At 41.9% G+C, this 21,865-nt stretch overlaps 1 protein-coding gene across 14 annotated transcripts in view; it reads left to right on the top strand.

The window, feature by feature from the left end:
• The window catches only part of EBF1 (EBF transcription factor 1), a 384,748-nt gene that overhangs the window by 228,200 nt on the left and 134,683 nt on the right, over positions 1-21,865 (top strand). For all 14 annotated transcript variants that reach the window (XR_007191188.2, XR_003319508.4, XM_048224418.2 and 11 more), the window contains exon 7: positions 14,426-14,507. Coding sequence is in view for 12 of the 14 variants with exons in the window: in XM_048224418.2 (XP_048080375.1) it covers positions 14,426-14,507 (82 nt within the window). In the remaining 2 variants the exon portion in view is untranslated. The remainder of the gene's footprint in view (positions 1-14,425; positions 14,508-21,865) is intronic.

The following is a 21,865-nucleotide window of genomic DNA, read 5'->3' as shown; positions in this document are numbered from 1 at the left end:
GAGACCCAGAAACCTCTCCCACAGTCTTTCATACCCATCTGCCGCTTCCTCTCAGCCTAACTCTGTCCTTTGCTTTAATGGGAAACTAGTCATTTATCACCATTTTATTTCTCTTTCCCCTGTTGTGTGGGTCTTCTTTCCATCCTTAAGAATCTAGCTTTGAGTCAGCTAGGAAAGACGTTAAAGACCAAGTGTGTGTATTTTTGGCAGGGAGCTGCCATCAAAGTTCAATTCAACTCAAGGTGGGTGCTTAAATATTGGTGGGACCAGATTTATTTTCATCTGTCACTGTACAAGGGGATCTGGCTCGAAATGCTAAGGAGAAAGTCCTGTCACTTAGTCATTATTAAAAGCCAGAAAAACAGAAAATTGAGAATCCTTCAGGCATCCATACACTTACTTGTTCATTCATTTAGCGAATATTTGATTGCCAGATGCCAAGTGCTGTCAGGTTCTGGGTAAAAGTGATGGGGACTGGAAGGGGTCCATTGAGGTAGGATGCAGGGAAGGCGTCCCTGGGGAGGTGATGTCTAAGGGAGACTTAAAAGATGAGAAAGAACTAAGGCCAGATCATTTCAGGGCCAGAGTGGGCTTGGCATGTTTTTGGAAGTAAGAGGAGGCCCCCATGGCTGGAGTGCTTAGGAATTGGAACAGAGGCTGCCACTGATCAGCTGGGTGACTTTGGCCATACTGCTTGACCTCTTCGAGCCTCAGTAGACTCATCTATCGAATGGGGGTGACTTTACCCACCCCTACCACATCCTTCAAGGGTTTTTTGAAGACTAATTGAATAGAAGTTAAAAAATAAATATTTTCTAAGTGAAGCATAGTTTTAAAACTGTAGCCCATTTTTTTTTTTTACTATTGATTTAGAGAATTATTACTAATAGAACTGAGCACAAGTTTGAATATCTCTTTTTTACCCAAGGAGGTTTATCCTTATAATACCAGAAGCGTGCTCTAATCACATAGTTTAATTTCTTTTTTTTTTTTAAGATTTTATTTATTTATTTGACAGAGAGAGAGAGCTAGCGAGAGAGGGAACACAAGCAGGGGGAGTGGGAGAGGAAGAAGCAGGCTCCCAGCACTCCCGGTGGAGCAGGGAGCCTGATGTGGGGCTCGATCCCAGGACCCTGGGATCACGCCCTGAGCCGAAGGCAGACGCTCAACGACTGAGCCACCCAGGCGTCCCAACACATAGTTTAATTTCTAACTGCATCCAAGGATAAGCAGTGAGCCCAATGATACAGTCTTGCTCTCTGTTATGAACCATATCCTGACCTCAGATTCCAGTTCTGCCATTTACGGTTGGGCTCTTTTACCAACCTCTCTGGCCCCATCTGTGAAATGGGGATATTATTAGGACCTAACTAATGGGCTTGTGGTAAGGATTCATTGGACTGATTCCTGTAAATGACTGTGCCTGGCACAGGCTGAGTGAAATGGGGGTTTTTTTATGTTAAAATGGGAGTGATTCTTACGCCAATGAGGCCTGACCAGATTCAAGTGTCCTCCCAGTAAATGTAAGAAGGGAGAAGCCTTGTTTATACTGGGTTGATGGTGTCTTCTTTCATAGAGAAAGTTCCAAATTGCTGACTTTTGAGGCCACAGACTCTTCAGAAGCCAGGAGGAAGGCACTGAGTCAGGTGGTTGGTTTCCTGCATGGTTAATTGGTTGTAAAATGCTACTAAAACTTACTGCTTCGGATTGAATTAAGTGCCCTGGGAAATCCAGCTGCGAAGAGGCTGGCATGGGAGGTTGTCCCGGGGTCTTCACTGTCTGTGGACGGCCTCATGCTGGTGAATCTGCACCGCCTTCACTTTGGCCTCTGGCTGCTGACACTTTAACCAACCTCCCCCTTCCCCCAACATATCAGCTGCCAAAGGTCTGGGAGAAAATCAAGCTTGACCACATCTGGATTTCAGGTGACAAGGATTCTCAGAAATAACAAAACAAAACATGCCATTGCTTTAAAAGCAAGAACTACTTTTGCAATTTTAATGAGAGCAATCCCATTTAGTGGAGCCACAGGGGTTCTTCTTTTACTATAATTTTTTAAAACTCAAAGACGGACACAAAGAAGTCCCATCCTGGCCTCACAGACGAATGAGTTGTGCTACTTCGGTTGTTCCAGTTGAGAACGAGAGATGCAACCTGGGACCCCTTTTCCAGATTTGTTTTGTCTGACCCTGATAGCCCCTGGAGGACTGGCAAGTGTCACACTTAGTAAGATGTATTTCCAGCTTCTCTTGAAATGGAAGGCTCTGGCAAAACTGTCCTCGTGTTCTCCATGGAGTCAGTTGGCTGGAGAATAGCCAAGGCTGTCCATTGTAGACAAGGTATTTACTCTTCCATTCATAGAGTTCCTGGGACAGTCTGTGGTTTTACATGCAGCCTAGTTCACATATTGGTAATTCCTGCTTGGAATATATATACATCCTCTGAAGTCACTAACATATATATTAATATTTATAATATTAATATATTATATTATAATATTTATATATAATATTTATATTTATAATATTAATATATATGTTAGTGACATATATTATATAAATATATATATATGTTAGTGACTTGAGAAGCCAGAGGGTGCTGAAGTTGTATAGCCTAAAGTTACCAGGGCTCAATAGATGGAATATTCTTTCTCTTTACATACAACTTTTTGGGACCCTCCCTTCTGCTCCCTTCTCAGCTTCATCATTGTGTCAACAGCGGCATCTTCACGTTTCTATCTTTGAGGAGGGTGTTGTCTGGTATTAGCTCCCCCTGTCTTCTCTCCTCCCCACCTATCCCAGTTCCTTGTCCTATGATCTCTATTAGATGGGGCAATGGATTGTATTCTATCATGGATTCATCTCTAAGTGTAGAGTTTGTAAGCAACCCAGCCTTATATCTTTCTGGGTTCATCTCTAGTAGACCAGGACCCAACTGTTTTTTAGCTGCTCAAATACTGTGTGACTTGCTTGGATTGGGCCTGATTAGCTTGACTTGGGTCAAATGCCCATCTCTAAAGCAATCACACAGTTGGGGAATGTGATGCTGTGACTGGCCAGGCCTGCATCAGAAGCACCACTCTTGTCCAGGCTTGGAATGAGTTTGTGCTGCTGAAATATAAGGACTCTTAAGTGAAGGGGAGGAAGTTTTCCAAAAGGAGAATAGAGGACAGTTATGAAAATAGGGGAAAATGGATTCTGGGCAGTCAACTCACAGACTCCTTCCGCAACCTGTGAAAACTCTGGACCCATTCTGCAGAAAAGTGTGTGCAAAGGTTTGGATATAAGGCTCGGGTGTTCAAGAAGTCCAGTATATCATCTATGGACTTTAGGTTAAGAATATCTGCACTAGAACATTTCGAAGGTCTCATCCCATTCTAGTGTTCTTTGTTCTATTAAGTTTTTGACCAATTTTCATGACAAAAGCTTCTTTGGAGTTTTGTTTCCAGTGTTTCTGATTTAAGCTGTTAAAGAGTGACACATGGTAGGGAGGGCAAGAGGGTATGACCTGTGACTACAAAGAACCCCCAGAAAGACTAAATTGTGTCATTGTTCGCCTACAATATTGCTTTAGTTTCATTTTCCATCAGCATCCTCATGATATCATGATAAATAGTGCTTAATAAAGTGTCAGACTCTATTTTGCATTATGATTTTAAAATGATAGATTTCTTCTTCTATTTTTATGGACTAGAACACGCAGACTTATTCGATCATTATAATATAAACTGGAATAATTTGGAGCTCATGAGATTATTGTCTGTGCTCTGTGGGCATGATGCTCACTGGTCATTTTTATTTGGAGACTGATCCTGAGCTTTAAATCCAAATTAAGGAGTCACTTGTTTTTATCTGAACTCGGCTTGTGTGATGTGTTGGAATGCAGTGATTTTTTTCTGTGAAAGCCATTGCTCAAATTAAATTTATTATCCCCAATACCGTGTGAGCCCAGAGGATGGGAGGCAGCACATGATGATGCTGAGATTGGGACCAGGGGAGGTGTGTCCGGAAAAGTGAGCAGACAGATGGAGTGGATTTTTGAAAGGGTGCTGATGATTTCCGCAGCTTTCAACAAGAATCTTCATCTTTAGCAAGACTATGCTTTTTCTCTTGGGACACAGCTTTTCAGTTGTTGGCTTTTTTTATTTTTATTTTTTATCTTTTTGGTAGAAAAGTGAGCTTGTTTCTTTTCTTTGAAGCAAGAATTTGTCAAATATCATCTTATTCTGGCAACCAGAAACTCCTTTCTTTTCTGTGGCTTGTGCTGGGGATGAAGTAGGATGGGTGAGGAAATCTAATTTTTCTTTTTACTCTGAGGTGATTTGACATGTTTTTGTGCTCAGTTTCAGTGACACACAATTAGGTGTTTATCCCTTCTCTGCAGTTCACGATTTCTGTTGCATAACACCATCATTGCATTTATTACTGCATTGGCATTACTGTTGATTAAAAAAAATAAAGTAGGTATTAATTCTCAAGGTCCAATGTACATAAACATTGTTTGAGTACCTTACCCCCCACCAGGGCAAGTTTCCCAGATAATTCTGATGCCAGTGACCCAGGAAGTATATTTTGGTGAGCTTCCATAAAGACAGGGACAAAGTTGTCTCTGTGCTTGTGCTTAGAACATAGTAGATGCTTAGTAAATACTTACTGAATGAAAGATGGACTGAATGAACAAATGGATGACTTAAGGAAGTAGGCTGATTGAAGAAATAGCAAGCCATCAAGAGCTTTAATCACTGGATTTCAACAAAGTCATCAGAAGGGTATGTAGAATTTGAGAGAGAGGAGATCCATTTCATATTATTAACTACATGTCCTTTTGTCCATTTGGGTTATACTTAAATGTTTTAAGAACAATGGCAAGTTTAACTTAGAGATAACATTTTAAACTTTGATGTTGAGAATTTTTTTAAGTAGGGAATTGAGGACATTGGTGGTGTGGAATCTGCCCAGTTGATAGTCTTTTATGAATTATGCATATGTGAAACTAACAAATGATCTACATTTTACAAAGTGTGAGATGGATAGCTCTTAACTATTCTCATTTGAATTAACTGGCAAATCTAGAGCATAAAGACTTTGGCAAAGACACTCATCATTTTTAGTTCTTAATTTATCCAGCACAGTATGGGGGCAACATCCCCTAGATTCTATGCTGAATGATACTTATTTCAATTTTTACAACAAGAATGTTGTTTATTTTTCTTAAAGTAATCCTATTGATAGAAAATTCAAAAATATAGGAAAATATTGAAAGAAGAGAGAATCTTTGTGTTGTCGTTCAAAGTTACTGCCATTAATATTTATAGTCCATTGAAGTCAGATGTTCATTTTCTGTTTTCTTTATACAGCTGTAGTAGGTAGTGTGGGGAACAGAATGTCACTCTGAAAGGATCCGTACTATCTTGGAGAGTCACACGATTACTTAAGTAACTGGAGTACAAGATGGGAAGACTAGCTGTGACAAGAGCTGTAACAGAGTGGAGGAGGAAGTAGTTAATTCTAGCTGGGGTATTTGGGAAGGTATCATGGGCTCAGGGCAGGTAAGCGGCATGTGGAGGGATACGTAGAATTATGGGAAGCTGAGATGGTATGGAAGCAGGGAAGGCATTTCAGACCCAGGAATGTAGCCTGTGGTGAAGGCAGGAAGGATACTTTATGTTTAGGGCACAGGATGTAACTCAATGGAACCGAAGCAAAGAATGGTGGCTAGTGAGCGGGCCAGTGTGTCTGGACAGGTAGAACCTTGCCATCTATGGGAACTTTGAAAGATTCCCTGATTCATGGGTATTCAGCCTTTCTTGGCAGATACTCAAATACTCTATGGTCCTCAGAGTCAAAAAGTTTTCCTGGAAGTTTGATGTTAAGTGCTTTCCTCCTGTTTTATTTTTGTTTTGGAGGAAAGCTTGAACCAAAGTAATTGTGACCTCAGTACAATTGGTATTAAAGGAGAATTGGTGCATGTTAGGTTCTTGAGCTCTTGAGGAATATTTGTTGGTTGACTAAATGAATGATACTGAATGTTCATACTTTATAACATCTTGAAGAAAGAGTTGGGCGTCCAGAAAAATCCCACATGATTCAGTTACTGTGAATTTGAACTTTTTGATCTCTCTCTGACATCTGTCACCTCCACGGGGAACACTAATATTGAAACTTTTTGAGGACTTAGGAGGAAAAGTGAAATTCTAACATGAGATTCTAAATGAATCTGCGTTAAAATTTTAAACACGTAGGTGTTAAACAGAGAGGTGTCACAAGCTTTTGATTTTCAACCTGTGGCTTTCTGTCTGCGAAAAAGATATTCAGAGACAGTGACTTACGGGACTGGTATCTATGTAATGTATAAATAAACCCTTGAAATGATGTTCATTGACTCCTCCCGAGAGACCCGGATTATATTGGTTTTGCTTTAGCCGTCGTTCTCCCAATTTGGTTTTGGCTCTATTACCAGATCCACCCACTGATTAGGCCTTCATTATAGTTCAAATGCATTTGATATAGGCAAGGGTGGTCATGGGCAAAATTGAAGCACATTAAAATTTATAATTGGGAATATTCTAGTGACAACACCAGACATTTTGATGCTGACTTTATCTCTAATTTTGAATGAATCTGGAAATGATACTAAGAGTATAGTCAGATATAGTCAGTGAACGGTACTGCTGTAACATAATATGTATAAATACAAAGGACTGTAGTTTAATGAATGTGGGCTTGGAAGCCAAACTGCATACATTCAAATCCAAGTGCCACCACTTACTAGATAGGAAATTTTGGGCAAATTACCTAAGTATTTTATCTCAGGATCTTAGTATCATTGAGAAGAGAATAGAGTTAGTACTTCATAGGGTGGTTGTGAATTAATACATGTAAAGCTCTCAGAACAGGGACTCCACGTCATATATTCATGCGTTTGCTATAATAACTACTAGGTCAAGGCATTGAAACTCCTCTTATCTCACTTTTTATGCTTGCCTTTTCGGAGTGTGTTATTATTATTAAAGCAACGTTGCTACTTGCATTTGCCTCTTTTCCAGCCTGGAGGAGGGTTCGTGTTAGTGACCCAGGATTCCAACACCCAATGCCTGTTGCAAATCCTGTCCCTTGGTCTGCGGGAGTTCTGTGCTGGGTGATTCCTTGCTGATCGTGTTCCTTCTAATGAAAACCGTTTAAAAGGAATATGTCCTTAGTCTATCCCCAGCCCTGAGAAGGACAAACACCCACTTGAGTGTGTTCTCTGCCTCATTCCTGCTGCGGATCAGTCTATTAGGATGACTCCCAATGTTTGCCAAGGGCCAGTGTTTGTACCTTAATGCGTTTTTGGCAAGAAACACTTGGCACTTGGGTAATCTTTGTATAAGAGTATCCCTGAAGATGAACGCCTTCTCTGCAACACATAAGCTTACAGCTCCTTGGATGTGTCATAATTTCTCACTTAATTTCCAGTCGAACCTTGCAGCAGCAGGTTTTAAGCTGTGGCAACCTTCCCTGCGTCCTTTCTAAAGAATTGCAGTTTATTCTTTCCTTATTGGCCGTTGGTCGCTTGTCCCCCTCTTTTCCTTCTCACTATCCTGATGCCTTTTCCTAGTTTTCAGATTTGACTTCTAGCACGAGGAGACCCATTTGCAGTGAATCCTTTTTCTTAAAGCTATTTTTAAATTCTTTCGTCTGCTGCTCTTCTATCCCAACACCTTTTTTTTTTTTTTTTTTTTTGTAAATTCTTGCCACTAATTAGGTCCTTCCATCAAGGCCAAACTCTGAGGTAATGAATGCTCTACGAGTTCATCCTGTTCATCCCTTCAGACTGAGAACACTTTCCAGAAATGCCCAAGATCTGAGGGATCTTGGCCAGGGGAAAAAGTAAACTCCTTGAAGTCAGTGGCCAGTAATACAGGCAGCCACATGCTCTCCCCCTGGGATCCCCAAGATAGTGCCACAACTTGGTACCATTCCACCTTCCACTGTGGGGAGAGAGAAGAGAATTTGCTTCGTCTGCAAAGAATCCCCTCCGTCATCTTATTTCTCTCTTTCTTTCTTCCTTGCCTCTCAAACAGGACTGCAGGGGTTTGAGTCAAGGTAGATCCTCTCCCAACAGTGCATTTTAATATCAGAAGAGGAAAGGAGGTCAGCCCGGTGGTGAGAAACCTTTGCCCTTATACAGGTTTGGCCTCCTCCGCCCGCCCTTGCGGCATCCTTGGGATTTTGGCAGACTTATGGGTATCATATTTTCACATGGATGAACTGTACCCTACAACTTCTTCTGTGTACCAGGAACCCAAAAGTGTTGACATTGAAAATAGAGTTTTTTTCTTTCTAGCTGTGTTGGCTCCCCTGTTTTCAAGAGAGATCTATTTTTCATGGCTGCGGCCATGGGACTCTTGTTTACCTCTCCACGGAGGATGACCAGGGGGTAGTGATGGTGTTTCTGAAACAGCCGCTGGCAGCATGAGAGGTCTGGTAGCAACAGCTGCTTTCTGGTTAAATATCTTCAATTTGAGAGAATACTTGTACTCCTGGAAAGTCTTCCCTGGTTATATCTGGGCGGTAGGTTTGGTCACGAAGGCAGGCAGTTCGACGCTGTGTTGTCAAAGCAAAGATGATGGGACAGTCTATGGAAAGGACTTCTCCAAAAGGCCCTTTGATTTGCGAGGCTTTTCCCTCTCTACCCCCCCGTTAGTGTGTGTGGGAGCAGCTTGAACTTCACAGAAGGGACCCCACAGTTGTTTCCACACAGCTGTTTCCTGTGTTGGGGCAGAGTGAGCCTCCGTGTTCTGAATATCTTCGGGAAAGATCATCTGCCACATAACCATCTGTGGGCATAAGTCAGAGGAACTTTTGGGGAGCCTTAAGACTGCAAATGGGGGTTTTATGTCTTGGTTGAGGTGTGCCTTGATGCTTTTCTTTTCCAGCCTAGACATTATGACAGCAGCTGAAAACATCCAAACGTGATTTTGTTCAGAATTTGGGTGGGGGAGGTAAAAACTCAACCTGCTCACCCTAGATCTATTGCAATGCTTTGCATAATATTTAGTGATGTACAAGCTGTTGCCTACTGGTCGGTTTTACTGTGTGCGCCCTTCAGTTCTGACTAGCTGGAGTCCTCCGTGATTTAAGCTGCTACCCCTCTCCTTTATGTATCTTGGCCTTTGGGTAAAGCTGCTGTAGTCCTTATTGTCTCTCCTTGGTTTCGTCTTTTTTCTTGTTGTAGGTCATTCAATGAAACCTATAGTTCTTGTCAGTTACATAGGTCTTTGCTCCTTTTCTTAATCTTAACATTCCAGGAGAGAAGAATCCTTTTTGTATCTGAAAATCTGAACGTTCTTAGTGCGAGGTAGCGAGCAGTGGCCAGAAATAAATAATGATGAAAATAATGATTCCTTTTTCTATGCTGGGTACTATTTCAACATTTCACATATATCATTTAATTCTCAATGACCCTCTAAAGTAGGTGCTGTTATTTTCCCCATTTTGCAGATGAGAAATTTGAGGCACAGAGAAGTTAAGTAATTTGTCTAAAGTCACACAATTAATTAAACGGTAAAGTTAGGATAAACACGAATGCCACACAGTGGTGCTGGAGAGAAGTATTGTCATTCCCCTGTTTTAATAAGGCCACTGAGGTTCAGGGAATTGCAGAAATTTACCCAGGCTTATCTTATCTCCAACCCAAACTCTTGTCCAGCATTCTCTATTGCCGTCTTTACTGTAGACTGTTCTTATTCCTATCCCTTGGAAGCCCTGGATTCTGTTAGTTGAACAGATTTACTGAAAACCCACTGGGTTCTGAATCCTGTGTCATGTGCTAGGTGTACAGAGATGATTCTTGTTTGTGGCTATTTTACATCCTCATATAGATGGATTAGGTTCTGTTGGCTAAATCAATGGATTTCCTTTTGGGGGAGCCTAGAGGTACCTTTGGGATCCATTATTGTACTAGTCAAATGGAAGGATACTTAATATACTATCTCTCTATTGGTTGGTAAAATGTGATACAAGTAAACCATTGAATAAACAATTTTGTTCTACAAATGTGGGTGTTTGGTTAAGTTACTGTTCAATGATGGGTTAATGTCCTACATTAGCCTGATTGATGAACCTAGACACAACTTTTAATAGGATGTCACTTTTAGTTTTATGACTGTCACTTTCCTAATTGAGGTAGTAGACCAAAAAATTCAATAGTTCACATGTTGAACCCTTATTGGGTTGGCTTTTGGAAACCTAACATTTTCTTGAAAAAAAAAATCATGCAACTAGGAGTCAGGACATGTGGATTGTAATTCTAGCTATGATAACTATTATAACTGTGTGGCTATTATCATGTCTCCTGAACGCTCAATTTTCTCATGTGCATGGTGAAAAAGTTACACAAAGTGATGGTTCAGGTCACTTATAAAGTCCTGTGATTCATGGAATAAAAACTTATACCCCAAGGAGTTCTTTGACCAATACAGGGTGAGTTTAGTTTTGACTGTAGATAAATATCTTAATTTTGTTGAGTCTTAGTTTTCTTGCCTTTTAAATAGGTTGATAATTCCGGGCATGCCTAATTTATAGGACTTCTGTGAGCGTTCAGTGAGATGCTGGAGATAGAAGTGCTTTGAATCCTAGACCATACCGTATGAACAGAAGATGATATTATTCATATGAAAGCTAACAGAAAGGTGTTGGGTTTCTTGCCCCACCTCTTCCACCCTCCAAAAAGACTGGAGTTTGGTTCTGGTTGGGCTGTTTCCTGGAGTCTCTGGAACTCCTTGGAACTCCACAGGGTCAATAGGGGCTTTGTCCTGCCTCTAGTCCGTTTCCCACGGTTGGGAGAAGGCTGCCACACTCTTTCTCCTGACAACACTTTATCAAACACACCCGCCACACAAAATGTGGTAATTCATGAGACAAAAGTGAGGTTTTGAGTTACAATAACCTCTGCTTTGTTAGAAACCCCCTCGGAATCTGAGATCCTCTCCATTGGCCAGCAGACATGCATGCGTCCCTCGTTTACAAATGCCTTAAAAACAGCCCGATAAATCATCCCCAAAATGTGTGTGCCACGTCTAACTGCGTCTCTCAGTGGGGATATTTTTAACTCCTACTTCTAACTCCTCTCAGTTCCTTTAAGGAAGTGTGATCCGAGAGGGTCAGGCATTTGGCATCTACTTAGGGGAAACTTTGAAAGAATTCCTGAGGCTCCCCCTGGGGTAAGGCTGGCTTTCCCCAAAAGAACGGGCCCTTCAGAGAGTCTTTGCCACATAAGGGCTTGTGTGAGGCCCCAGGCACCCGTTGATGCCGTCTCTTCCCCGCGACAGATGGTCAAGCCTTCAATTTCAGCAAGCAATCCACTGTCGGGAGGGCGGGCAGGAGATTCTGCCAGCATGCCAAGTGACAGGGCAGCTTAGGGTAACAGGGGTCTGGTGTGTGCCCAGCATAGCTTTCGTGCTAACGATGGGCTGGTGACAGGCACCTCGCCCCTGCTCGTCGTTAAGGCAGAAGATCCCCTGCTCCCTTGATTCTGTTTCTCTCTGGCAGAGCTAGCGTCCTGTTTGCTTGTCTTTCAAAATTCATTTTGGCACCAGATGGCTCCCCTCATGGTGGCTAGCAGTTGTCTGACTCGAAGATGCCAGAGGGTGTGCTGACAGCTCCTTCTAACACAACCTGAATCTGGCTGTCGGGTCTGGGCTCAAATGTCTTAAACACACACCCAAGGCAATATTATCAACCCTGGGGAACTGGGGGTGGGGGCCACTGGAGGGAGAATGGCCATGACGTCTCCCTCCACAATATTTACGCTACTGGTATGGAAATCATAATGCCAATCATTATTCTTATTTGTACGGTTACTCTTATTTACGCTTATGAGTGAAAATGCCGTGGTGGTACAACGACTACCGATGGTACAGTTAGTACTAATATCAGTACTGCACTACTTCTATTATTACTAAAACTACTGTAGCAGAAAGGTTAAGAGCACAGACTCTGGCCAAATTTGAGTTCTAGACTCAGAGTTACTAACCTTTGGGCAAGTTATTTAAGTTCTCTGAACCTCAGTTTCTTTATCCATAAAATAGGCTTAATACCAGAGGTTATTTAGGGGGCTTAAATGGGGAAAAGGTATTTGAAGTTCTTCGCACTGTGCTGAGCTCCAGTTAAGGACGCAATACACGGGAGCCGTTATTACTCCTGCCATTGCCATGCTTACCAGGCATTCTCGCAGCTCATGTTCACAGTTGCCTTACAAGGTAGGGACTGTCACTATACCAAGTTTATAGATAGCTACTTATCCATAATCACACAAGCAGTACCTGTCCACGTTGGGATATGAAGCCATTGTGGGTATTTCTAAAGGCTGTGGCTTTTCCTCCATACCACACTGATTCTCACTGTCACTTTAGTGGCAATCAGTCCTCTCCTGGGGCTTGGCATGGCTTTTAAAAATGCCCTTCCAACTAGCTGTGCTTGAAAGAAGCAGCCAGTTTTCACATTTCAGGTGTCTTTGGCTTCAACCCCAGTAAGACGGCAGACTCACTATCCTTGAGTTTCACCACCTTAGCTTCTGAAAGCCATGTGTGATTACAGGGCCACCCAGCACCAGCCTTCTGAGAGCTCAGAGGAAAGGACAATGCAGAGGCACTCAGGGTTGTGACCCCTCCCTCTCACCTCTTTCACTTCCCAAGTCTGCCCTACTGAAAGGGGACATGAGTCAGGACCAGCTGATGGCCCCAGGGAAGGACTGTGCTGGATTCCATTTTACGAATTTGGGCTTTAGAATGTTCCATGAGTCATTTATCTGGTAGGGAAGTTGATAAACTTTGGCCTCTGTAGAGAGAACCTGGAAGTAAGGGCAAATGATTATTCAGTGACCTGTTTTTACTGATGGGTGGTTGAACGGTGCATGATGATGAAAGAGTCATTTCAGGAAAATGTTTACACTTTATTTTTTTTTAAGATTTTATTTATTTATTTGAGAGAGAGAGAGCATGAGCAGGGGGAAGGGGCAGAGAGAGAGGGACAAGCAGACTTCCCACTGAGCAGGGAGCCTGAGGCAAGGCTCCATCCCAGGACCCCGAGACCATGACCTGGGCTGGAGGCAGATTCTTAGCTAACTGAGCCACCCAGGTGCCCCAAGATGTTTACATTTTAAAATGTTCTTTGGGTAGACAAAGTTATTGCCACTCTTCAAAGAGTTACTCCCACACCACATTCTCCTCTTGACAGGGACCAGGGAGGAAAGAGATTCTTCTGGGATGTCTCTCAGTTCAGGATTCAGAAACCGGTTAAACTCAGTGCAACTTTGTACTGTGTTCTCGTTTCTGAAGACCGCTGTGTTATTTGCTTAATAGACTTTGTGCTCAGAGCTAAATTCAGACTGAAGCATCGTGGCATGATAGTTCTTCACAGATTATGTGTATTGAGGTGGGAATTTTATAATCCAGTGCAGGCTTGAAGTGGGAGAAAGGTGAAGAAAAGAAAATTCCTATAAGAATTTAACTGCCCAGCATTTTAATGCATTCTGATATTTTTGGAAAATATGTGGACCTGACATCCATAGGCGTAAAAGTAAAAGGAAATGGAGAACTTAGAGTGGTTTTTAAAATGCTTCTTTCCCCTAACATGGGCCAATGGAGAACAAGGAGATTGCCAACACGAATGTCCTCATAGCACGCCTTCAATGCCCGTCGTCTTTCTGAGATGGACTTTAACAACTACAGCATAAGAAATAATTCAGGGGGCGCCTGGGTGGCTCAGTTGGCTAAGTGTCTGTCTCTTCGACTTCTGGTAACCCTAGCAAGCAGAACTCATGGATCTCACTCCAGAACCCATTCAGGGACCAAGGTGGCAGTGAGGTTCTTATTCAATCATAAATAGCTTTTGTCTACAGTAGGCAGTGTAAGAAACACATACAGGAAATATTTGAGAAGTCAAAGGACTTCAGGCAGTATGTGAATCTTGCCTACTTCTTGTGGGTACTACTAATTAAGGTATTTTATTTGGAGATGCTACGATAAAGAGTGTCTACCATCTCCTTATATTCATGCGTTTTGCTGGTTCATCATCTGTGAATTTACGAGGCTTAAATTACATGTTGTTGGGAACCAGGAGTAATTCTCAGGCAATTATAACCAATTGGAACCTACCTTAAATTATGGTGAAGACCTTCCCTCTGAGTAAAAATACTTCCTTGGGGGCTTAATTCTTTGGTGACTTCTGTTGGCAGCACTGAGAGTGTTTCCTTTGTAGAGAAAGTCCAGCTCAGATGCAAAACAAAGGCTAAAACTTAAAATAAAATACTGTCTCTAACACCTTCCTAAGTATTTCAGAAAATACCGGAGAATAGAATGCACAGCCCAGACACGACTTACTGCTTTTTTTTCCCTTCTGTGTCAGGACTGAAATGCTAACCGTGATCATTTGTTTCTTCACAGGTTCTTCTTGAAATTTTTCCTCAAATGTAACCAAAATTGCTTAAAGAATGCAGGAAACCCACGTGACATGCGGAGATTCCAGGTGGGTTTGTCTTGTCTTTCTTAAATCTCAATAATGGTGTGAATATCAGGAGAGGGTAAAAAAAGTCTTAGGCAGAAGATACAGAGTCTAGTTATTTCCCCAGAGGTGGGGAGCAGGTGAGGCTCCTGGTCCCCCAGGTCCCTGCACTCTAGGAGTTGTTTTTATCAGGGAAGAGTCGGGACTGAACCACCTGCGGTCACTGGTTGAGGCAGTGATGTCCTTTGAGCCTAGTTTGGCTTCCTGAATAGACTCACAGGCTTAACCCGCTGCAGGTTAAGTAAAGTACATAGAAATGATGGATGCTTTCTCAAGTTTTACAAGTAGAAAACTCTTACATAAGAGCTTTGTTCTGTTTTAGGATTATGTCCTCTTCTTCCTTCCTTTCTCTCTGTTCTCCTCTTCCAATTTTGGAAATTGTCAGTAGTAACTGTCCATTAAAAATGGACCCCTGATGCAGCAGGGCACATCTAGAAAGTGCTGTGGGTGACACTCTGTTCTGTGTCAGCAATGTCCTTGTACAGCACGTGTGAAAGTCCTCAAGCAACAGTCAGATCGGCCACCATTCAAAGCATGAGGGGTGTGTTTGCCTTGTATAATTACGCATTCACTGATGGAAGCAGATGTGAAAGCAAAGTGTTAATTTCGAAGACACAAAATGGTAGTCAGGTTTTAGGCAAGGTCGCTAAGTTCTAGATACTGGTGCTTCTTCAAACTTGAAAGTGTCAAGAACTCCCTGGGGATCTTGTTAAACTGCTAATTGAGGTCTCAGGCGGGCCTGAAACTCTACATTTTTAACAAGCTCCCAAGCGATGCCAATGCCACGGACCACACTTTGAAGAGCCAGGTTCTAGACTTGTGTTGCTTTCCATCTCATTTTATGGCTAACTCATTTGCATGGTCAATGTTAGTTTTCCTACCAGAACATATACTCACCCATATGGTCTTTCAGTGAAAGTGGCGTGATGTTTAAACTATACTCTTAGGTATGGTTAGTCAGCTTTAAGCGTAGATTGAAATGTAGGATCTCTGAGAGGATCTTGAAAAATTTTAGTTGCACATTCTCTGATGGGGGAAAGGGATGGGATGATTCTGAACACTGATTTTTAGAAGTCAAGGTCTCTTTGTCTCCGAGATGATATTTTTTTGAGAGATGAGACTTACTGATCTTATGAAAGAACAAATTTAGTAGAAAGAAGACATTCTCTCCCAAGATCCTGAAGTATGTTTTGTAAAATCATGTTGGCCTCGCCACCTTTTGTCCTGACAAAGATGAGTAAAGAGAATCCCTGGATTCCTAGTTTCCTGGAAAATGCTTCTCCTGTCTGGCTGCTGACCCCAAGTTGGAAGACTTGGGTACTGTCCTTCCCACTCAGGATTTTTTTGTGTGTGTTGAGATGGAGTTGGCTTTGCTGGTAAATAACACATGTGATGCCACTAAGTGTGTGTTGCTCGGTGTCCTGCAACATGAGGTTGGGTTTCATTATAAACTGTTGTGCAGCTTGCTCTGGCCTTAAGATGAGCCATATATCTCCCTTGTCCAAGCTGGGTTAGGAACAAGGCATATCCAGGCACGAACCAATTCATGTCTAATAAACATGTCTAATAGACGTGTGTCATGCCTTTTGAATATCAGGGTCAACTTTGCTCCCCTTCTCGGGGCAGCAGAGTTAGAGATGGACTTTGGTGACATTGGGAACCTAAGAGTTATTTGTATAAGACTTCTGGGACCTTGTTTTTCCCTCAAAGGACCTGCTAGTGAAATGTCTGAAAGCCTTAAATTATAGAAATGTAGCTCTTTTTTTAAAATTTTTTTTATTGTATTATGTTAGTCACCATACAGTACATCCCCGGCTTCCGATGTAAAGTTAGATGATTCATTAGTTGCGTATAACACCCAGTGCACCATGCAACCTGTGCCCTCCTCACTACCCATCACCAGTCCATCCCATTCCCCCACCCCCTCCCCTCTGAAGCTGTAGCTCTTATAGGAGATGAAAAACCAACTCAGTCTGTTATTTTTGGTAGTATCTAGAAAGCTTTATTTTTGCAGATAAAGTAGTTATTATTCGTTTAATAGAAGGGCTACTGAGACAAGGGGTCATGAATTGAATTTCTGGAAAGCCTCAGTTTCCTCAGCTCTAAAATGGAGTAAAAATTATGATTCTGTTTATTTCGCAACACACAAATGACACATTTTGTATGTGTAACTAATTTGCAAATAATAAAATATAAATGTTAGCTTCTGGAGAAAGTACTTGTGATACACTAAAACTGGGTCATTATTTCAGTACAGGGTTTCTCAACCTAGGCACAAGTGACATTTTAGACTAGATAATCTTTTGTTGTGTGTGGGAGAGTGGATTTGTCCTACGCACGGTAGGACGTTTAACAGTTCGTCCCTGGCCCGTACCCAGAGAGGCCAGTAGAGAAACTTCCCCAGCTCCTAGCCTAGTCATGACAACCCAAATATCTCCAGACATTTGTTATGTTCCCTGGTCGGGGTGGGGATGCAAAATTGCTCTTCCTTGAGAGTCATTGGTCCAGTCTTATACCTAATGACTTCTGACAGACTCTTCCTGGTGACAGTGCCATAATCCCAGAAGGCTCTTTTTTTATTGGGCATGAGAACTGCCTGCCCCAAGGTCCATACTGTCCTTCAAATACATGTTTTCTTCCCTGTGAGTCTCTAGCCATCCTACAGTAGGTAGACTTCTCTAAATAGGGGCAGCAACCTTGGCCACTACAGAATTAATTTTTGAATTGAAGAAGAGCTCTTTCCATAAGCAAGGACAAATTCCTTACTGGATCTCAGATTTAACCTGCTTTGTCCCCATCACCCCCTCATCACTTCCTGGGAGAGGATAAAGGGAGCCTATGGCAGAACACACACTGACTCGTTTGTTTTGTATCTAAGTATGTCTATACATTTAATTAGTTATCATTTTTCCACATCAGCACATGGTCTTATGCATGTAGGCATGTGGATGTTTATGCAACTGCCTCAACAGAGTTAAAGTAACACCTCATATACCCCTACCAAACCGTTCTATTTTTTCCCCAGTCTTGTTTTTTTTCATGACTATTATGTCCTCCTATGTTTCTCTGTGTCATTTCATGCTGGTAGCCATCCTACCCTTCCTGAACCCATCTTTTCCTTGGGTTCCGCAACAACATTCGCTCATTCTCAGCCTTCTTGAAGGGATGCTATTTGTTTCCTTTCCTGTATATATTGCCATTCCCTAAGTTTTCTTTTGAGATTCAGATCTTTTCTCACTTTGTAGGGCTCTCTTGAGTATCTTCTCCATTCTCAGCATCTTAGCCACTGTTTGGGCACTCAGAACTCTTGAGTCAGGTTCCATGAGACCTGACATCCAGATCCAGACCTAGCTGCCAGCTGCCTGTTGGAAACTTCCAGGAACTTCAACTCAGTGAACCCCAACATCCATTGTCATCTTTCTTTCCTTTTCTTTTTTCGTGTGTCCACCAAAAGCTGGCTTCTCTCCCTGTGTTCCCTATCCTGGTTTACTTGTAATTACGTTAAGTGCTGGGGAGATGACAGCTTATATATATATATATATATATATATATATATATATATATATATTTAAGATTTTATTTATATATTCGACAGAGATAGAGACAGCCAGCGAGAGAGGGGACACAAGCAGGGGGAGTGGGAGAGGAAGAAGCAGGCTCATAGCAGAAGAGCCTGATGTGGGGCTCGATCCCATAACGCCGGGATCACGCCCTGAGCCAAAGGCAGACGCTTAACCGCTGTGCCACCCAGGCGCCCCGACAGCTTATATTTGTGTCTACATTCAGTGTGTTCCATATATGTGTGTATAAATACACGTGCCCACATGTGTATCTTGACATACATCTATGGACATTGGCCATGATGATGATAATGATAAAGCTAACATTTATTTAGGTACTTATGTAAGAGGTATCATGCTAAGTATTTTACATGAGTTATCATTTTATCTTCACAATGTCCCTGTTAGGAATGTACACATATTATATTCGTAAAATGTAATTTTACACATGAGGAACTGAGGCTTAGAGGAGTTAAGCAGTTTGCTTGAAGTCACACATCTATGAGGCAGTGAAGAGGTGGCGATTCAACCCAACGGTCTGACTCAGATGTGATCTAATGTGGAACAGTAAAGAAGTTGTCCGGAACCTGTAGGGAGACACTTACTGTGAGGAAAATAAGGCGGTCTCTCAACATCTGAGAGCCAGAGTGTCTATCCATGACTATGTGCCGGAACCTCAGGAAAGCCAAGGAGAGGTGTTTGCCCTGTAACAAGCCTAAAGCTACTGCCTGCGTGAAGAACATCGGAATGCCACCAAAGTTCATCAGGCAGAGTGGAGTTGCGTGGAGAAGAAGAACATGAGCATTGTTTCTGACCAGAGCTATAGTGTTCGCAATTTTTACTTGTATGATCCTTAGAAAAGGAAGCTATCACGCAGAAGATGGCTTTAGCTTTACTTAACCTACGGAGGTTTGGGCCCCTTCTCCAGAGCAAGAAAGACCCATCACCTAGATGGAGCATGAGTAAAGTGACCCCTGACATCTCAGAGAACTCTGTGAAGAAACCACACTAAAGTTCTCAAATCTTAGGACTCGCCCAAGAGGGGGAAGATTAGTCTTCCCTGCGGCTACCCAGCTGACAGAGATGTGTCATAGAAACATTGCTTGAAGGTTACCTGCGAAGAAGACATATAATTTCCATCATTCCTCTCATAGTACACCAGTAGGAAGTAGGTTTTATGTTGCTACTGCCTTTGAGGAGGAATGAGAGTGTCTTTTTGGCATGAGAAAACTCTGGTCTACCCTTGACATCTCAATGTGGCTTTTCTCACTTATATTGAAAACCTAAGACCTAGAGACATCTGATCGAAAACGTGCTCTCCTGACTATTAAGTGGGCTCTCTGCAACAATCGTGGCTGCTGCTTTTCTCTCACCTCATTTTGTATGCTCACCAGGCCAGCTGATCTTCATACAGCCACGCCAGAGCGTGTCTCCTCTGAACAGCAATCAGGGGCCTGTGTAGGTGACTGAGGAGGACATAAGAAAGGTTGTTGATCTCTTGACACGTAAAGACATTCTGTCAAGCAAACTCAGCCTCACAGCGGCTGAGCTTCTGGTGTGTAAACAGAGACTACTTAATTACACAGGTCATGTCAATTAGTGTGACCTTAGCGTTTTCAAGAAATTAATCACTTTCCGCAGAGCTCGGATGTGTTCATACTTTAAGGCATTATGAAATAAGCCTTGTAGAAAATCTGGTACAATCTTTTTTTTCTCCCTCTTCTTAATTTACAATGGATGTTTTCTTTTGAAATCCCCAGGCTGTGGCTAGGGTAACAAACTTGCTTAAATACAACAGGGGATACAGGCTTCATTCAGTTCGGGTGGGTTTGAGGAAGTGGGGAGGAAAGAAGTAGGTGGGGGTAAGCTAGGATGGAAGCAGCTCATGACAGGGAGAAATTCACTGTGACTAAATGAGCCTGTTTCTTCATCTTGACACTAAAAAGATGCTAATGTCAAAGGACTGTGTTAAAACCGTGTCATGGGTCTGGTTTTTAACTGACAGGAGCTAGACAATTCCAGGTTAAGATTTAAATCCTTATCAAGAGCTTCCCTTGTTGGGGCTGGCAGAATGAGGATGGTGAGGGGAAGAACAAGAATTGGGTACAAACTGTCATCACAGAAGATGCCATAGTTCGTAGAGACTGTGAAGCAAGGTATAAATGTCCAAATTCATCTTATCTCTTCAACAAAATTTTTCCATAGGCTACAAATTTATATTCACATATAAATGTTAGATGTATGACTATAGATGAATATAAATTTAAGATATATTCCTTCCTTCATGCATACATGCATTCAGTAGTATTTATTGATATGGCAAGTGGTGAATATATCGTGATGAACAAGAAAGACAGGGTGTTTGTCCTAATGAAGCTCATATTCTAGTTGGGGTCTATTTGTTAGGATAATACTAGCTGCTGTAATAAATAGAACAAAGAGTATAATGGCTCACACAAAGCAGGTCATTTCCTGTTCACATAACAGTACCAGGCAGGTGTTCTTGGTTGGTGAACAGGTCTTGTACATAAAGTGATTTGGGGACCAGGGCTCCTTTCGTTTTGTGTCTCTCCTACCCCCTAGAACCTTGTTGTCTCTGTCCGTCCAACTGAAGAGTAAAGAGTACATGGAGGGGGCTCACAGACTTCTTAAAGACTTCTTAGAAATGACCCTTGTCAAATCTGCCCATGTTCTATGGGCTAGAATTCTGTGACATGGCCATATATAACCACGGAGCGACCTGCAAATGTCTACTGGTAAAGCCCGAGAGGAGAGGAAATGGATGTGTGGGTAGTAGGTACCATCAGTGGCTACAATGTGTACACATTAGTAATTACAAATCATCAAAATTTTTCATTATTGCTATAAAGAATATAAATAATATGAGAGAGAATACATGTGGGGTGGGGGAATAGGGACCTGATTTAAAGTGGGTGACCAGGGAAAACTTCCGAGGAGGTGATATTTAAGCTCAGAGCTAAAGGATAAGAATAAACTGTCCTGAGAAGAGCCAGAAGAATTTTCTGAGCAGAGCTTATCTCATGTGTATTGGAGGAGACAAACAATCCTCTTTCACTTATTAGTCATTTGGAGTGGGTGATAGGAAATAAGAGGAGAAACCACCAGGATATCATCCCAATTTCCCACCAAAGGTGTGTTCTTTCAAAAATGATGGCGTAGGAAAGGAGAGTAAAAGGCAACTCTCTGCTCTTGCTTTTGGTGAATTCTAGAAATTTTGGAGAATCCTTATTATTTATTCAAAAGCCTACAGAGGCTCTGAATCAATGTATTATAGGGCACAATTAGAGAATTCTTAAAATACACGCCCTAGCTCTGCAGTTCTAGTCCGCTTTTAAAAACACTTAAATAAAGAAAGAAATATTTGTATCCTTTTTATTTCTCTCCCACTCTCCCCCACGCCTTGTTTTATGTTGTTTTGACAAACAGTGCATCTTGCAATTAAATTCTTTACCAACAGAATGCTAGGGGCCCAAGCTGCAATCACTCTCTTCATACAGAATAATTTCAAGATGCACCATGCTGATTAATTATACTGAAAGCAGCTCTAATGATAGTTTCAGAATACAGGATTAATTCACATAACATGGTAAATACAAATGGTGGATTTTCAACCTGATATATTAAACCATTACGGCTTATTGGGCAAATATGTATCTTGGCATGAGCCTTATGCTGGGCCTTGGCAGAAAATATGCATCACTGAGAAGGAATCCTTATGAACGCGATTTGATGAGTGGTGGC

Source organism: Ursus arctos, unplaced genomic scaffold, assembly GCF_023065955.2.
Source record: "Ursus arctos isolate Adak ecotype North America unplaced genomic scaffold, UrsArc2.0 scaffold_15, whole genome shotgun sequence".
Taxonomy (NCBI): domain Eukaryota; kingdom Metazoa; phylum Chordata; class Mammalia; order Carnivora; family Ursidae; genus Ursus; species Ursus arctos.
Note: the sequence above shows the minus strand (reverse complement) of the source record. Positions and strands in the feature narration are given on the sequence as shown.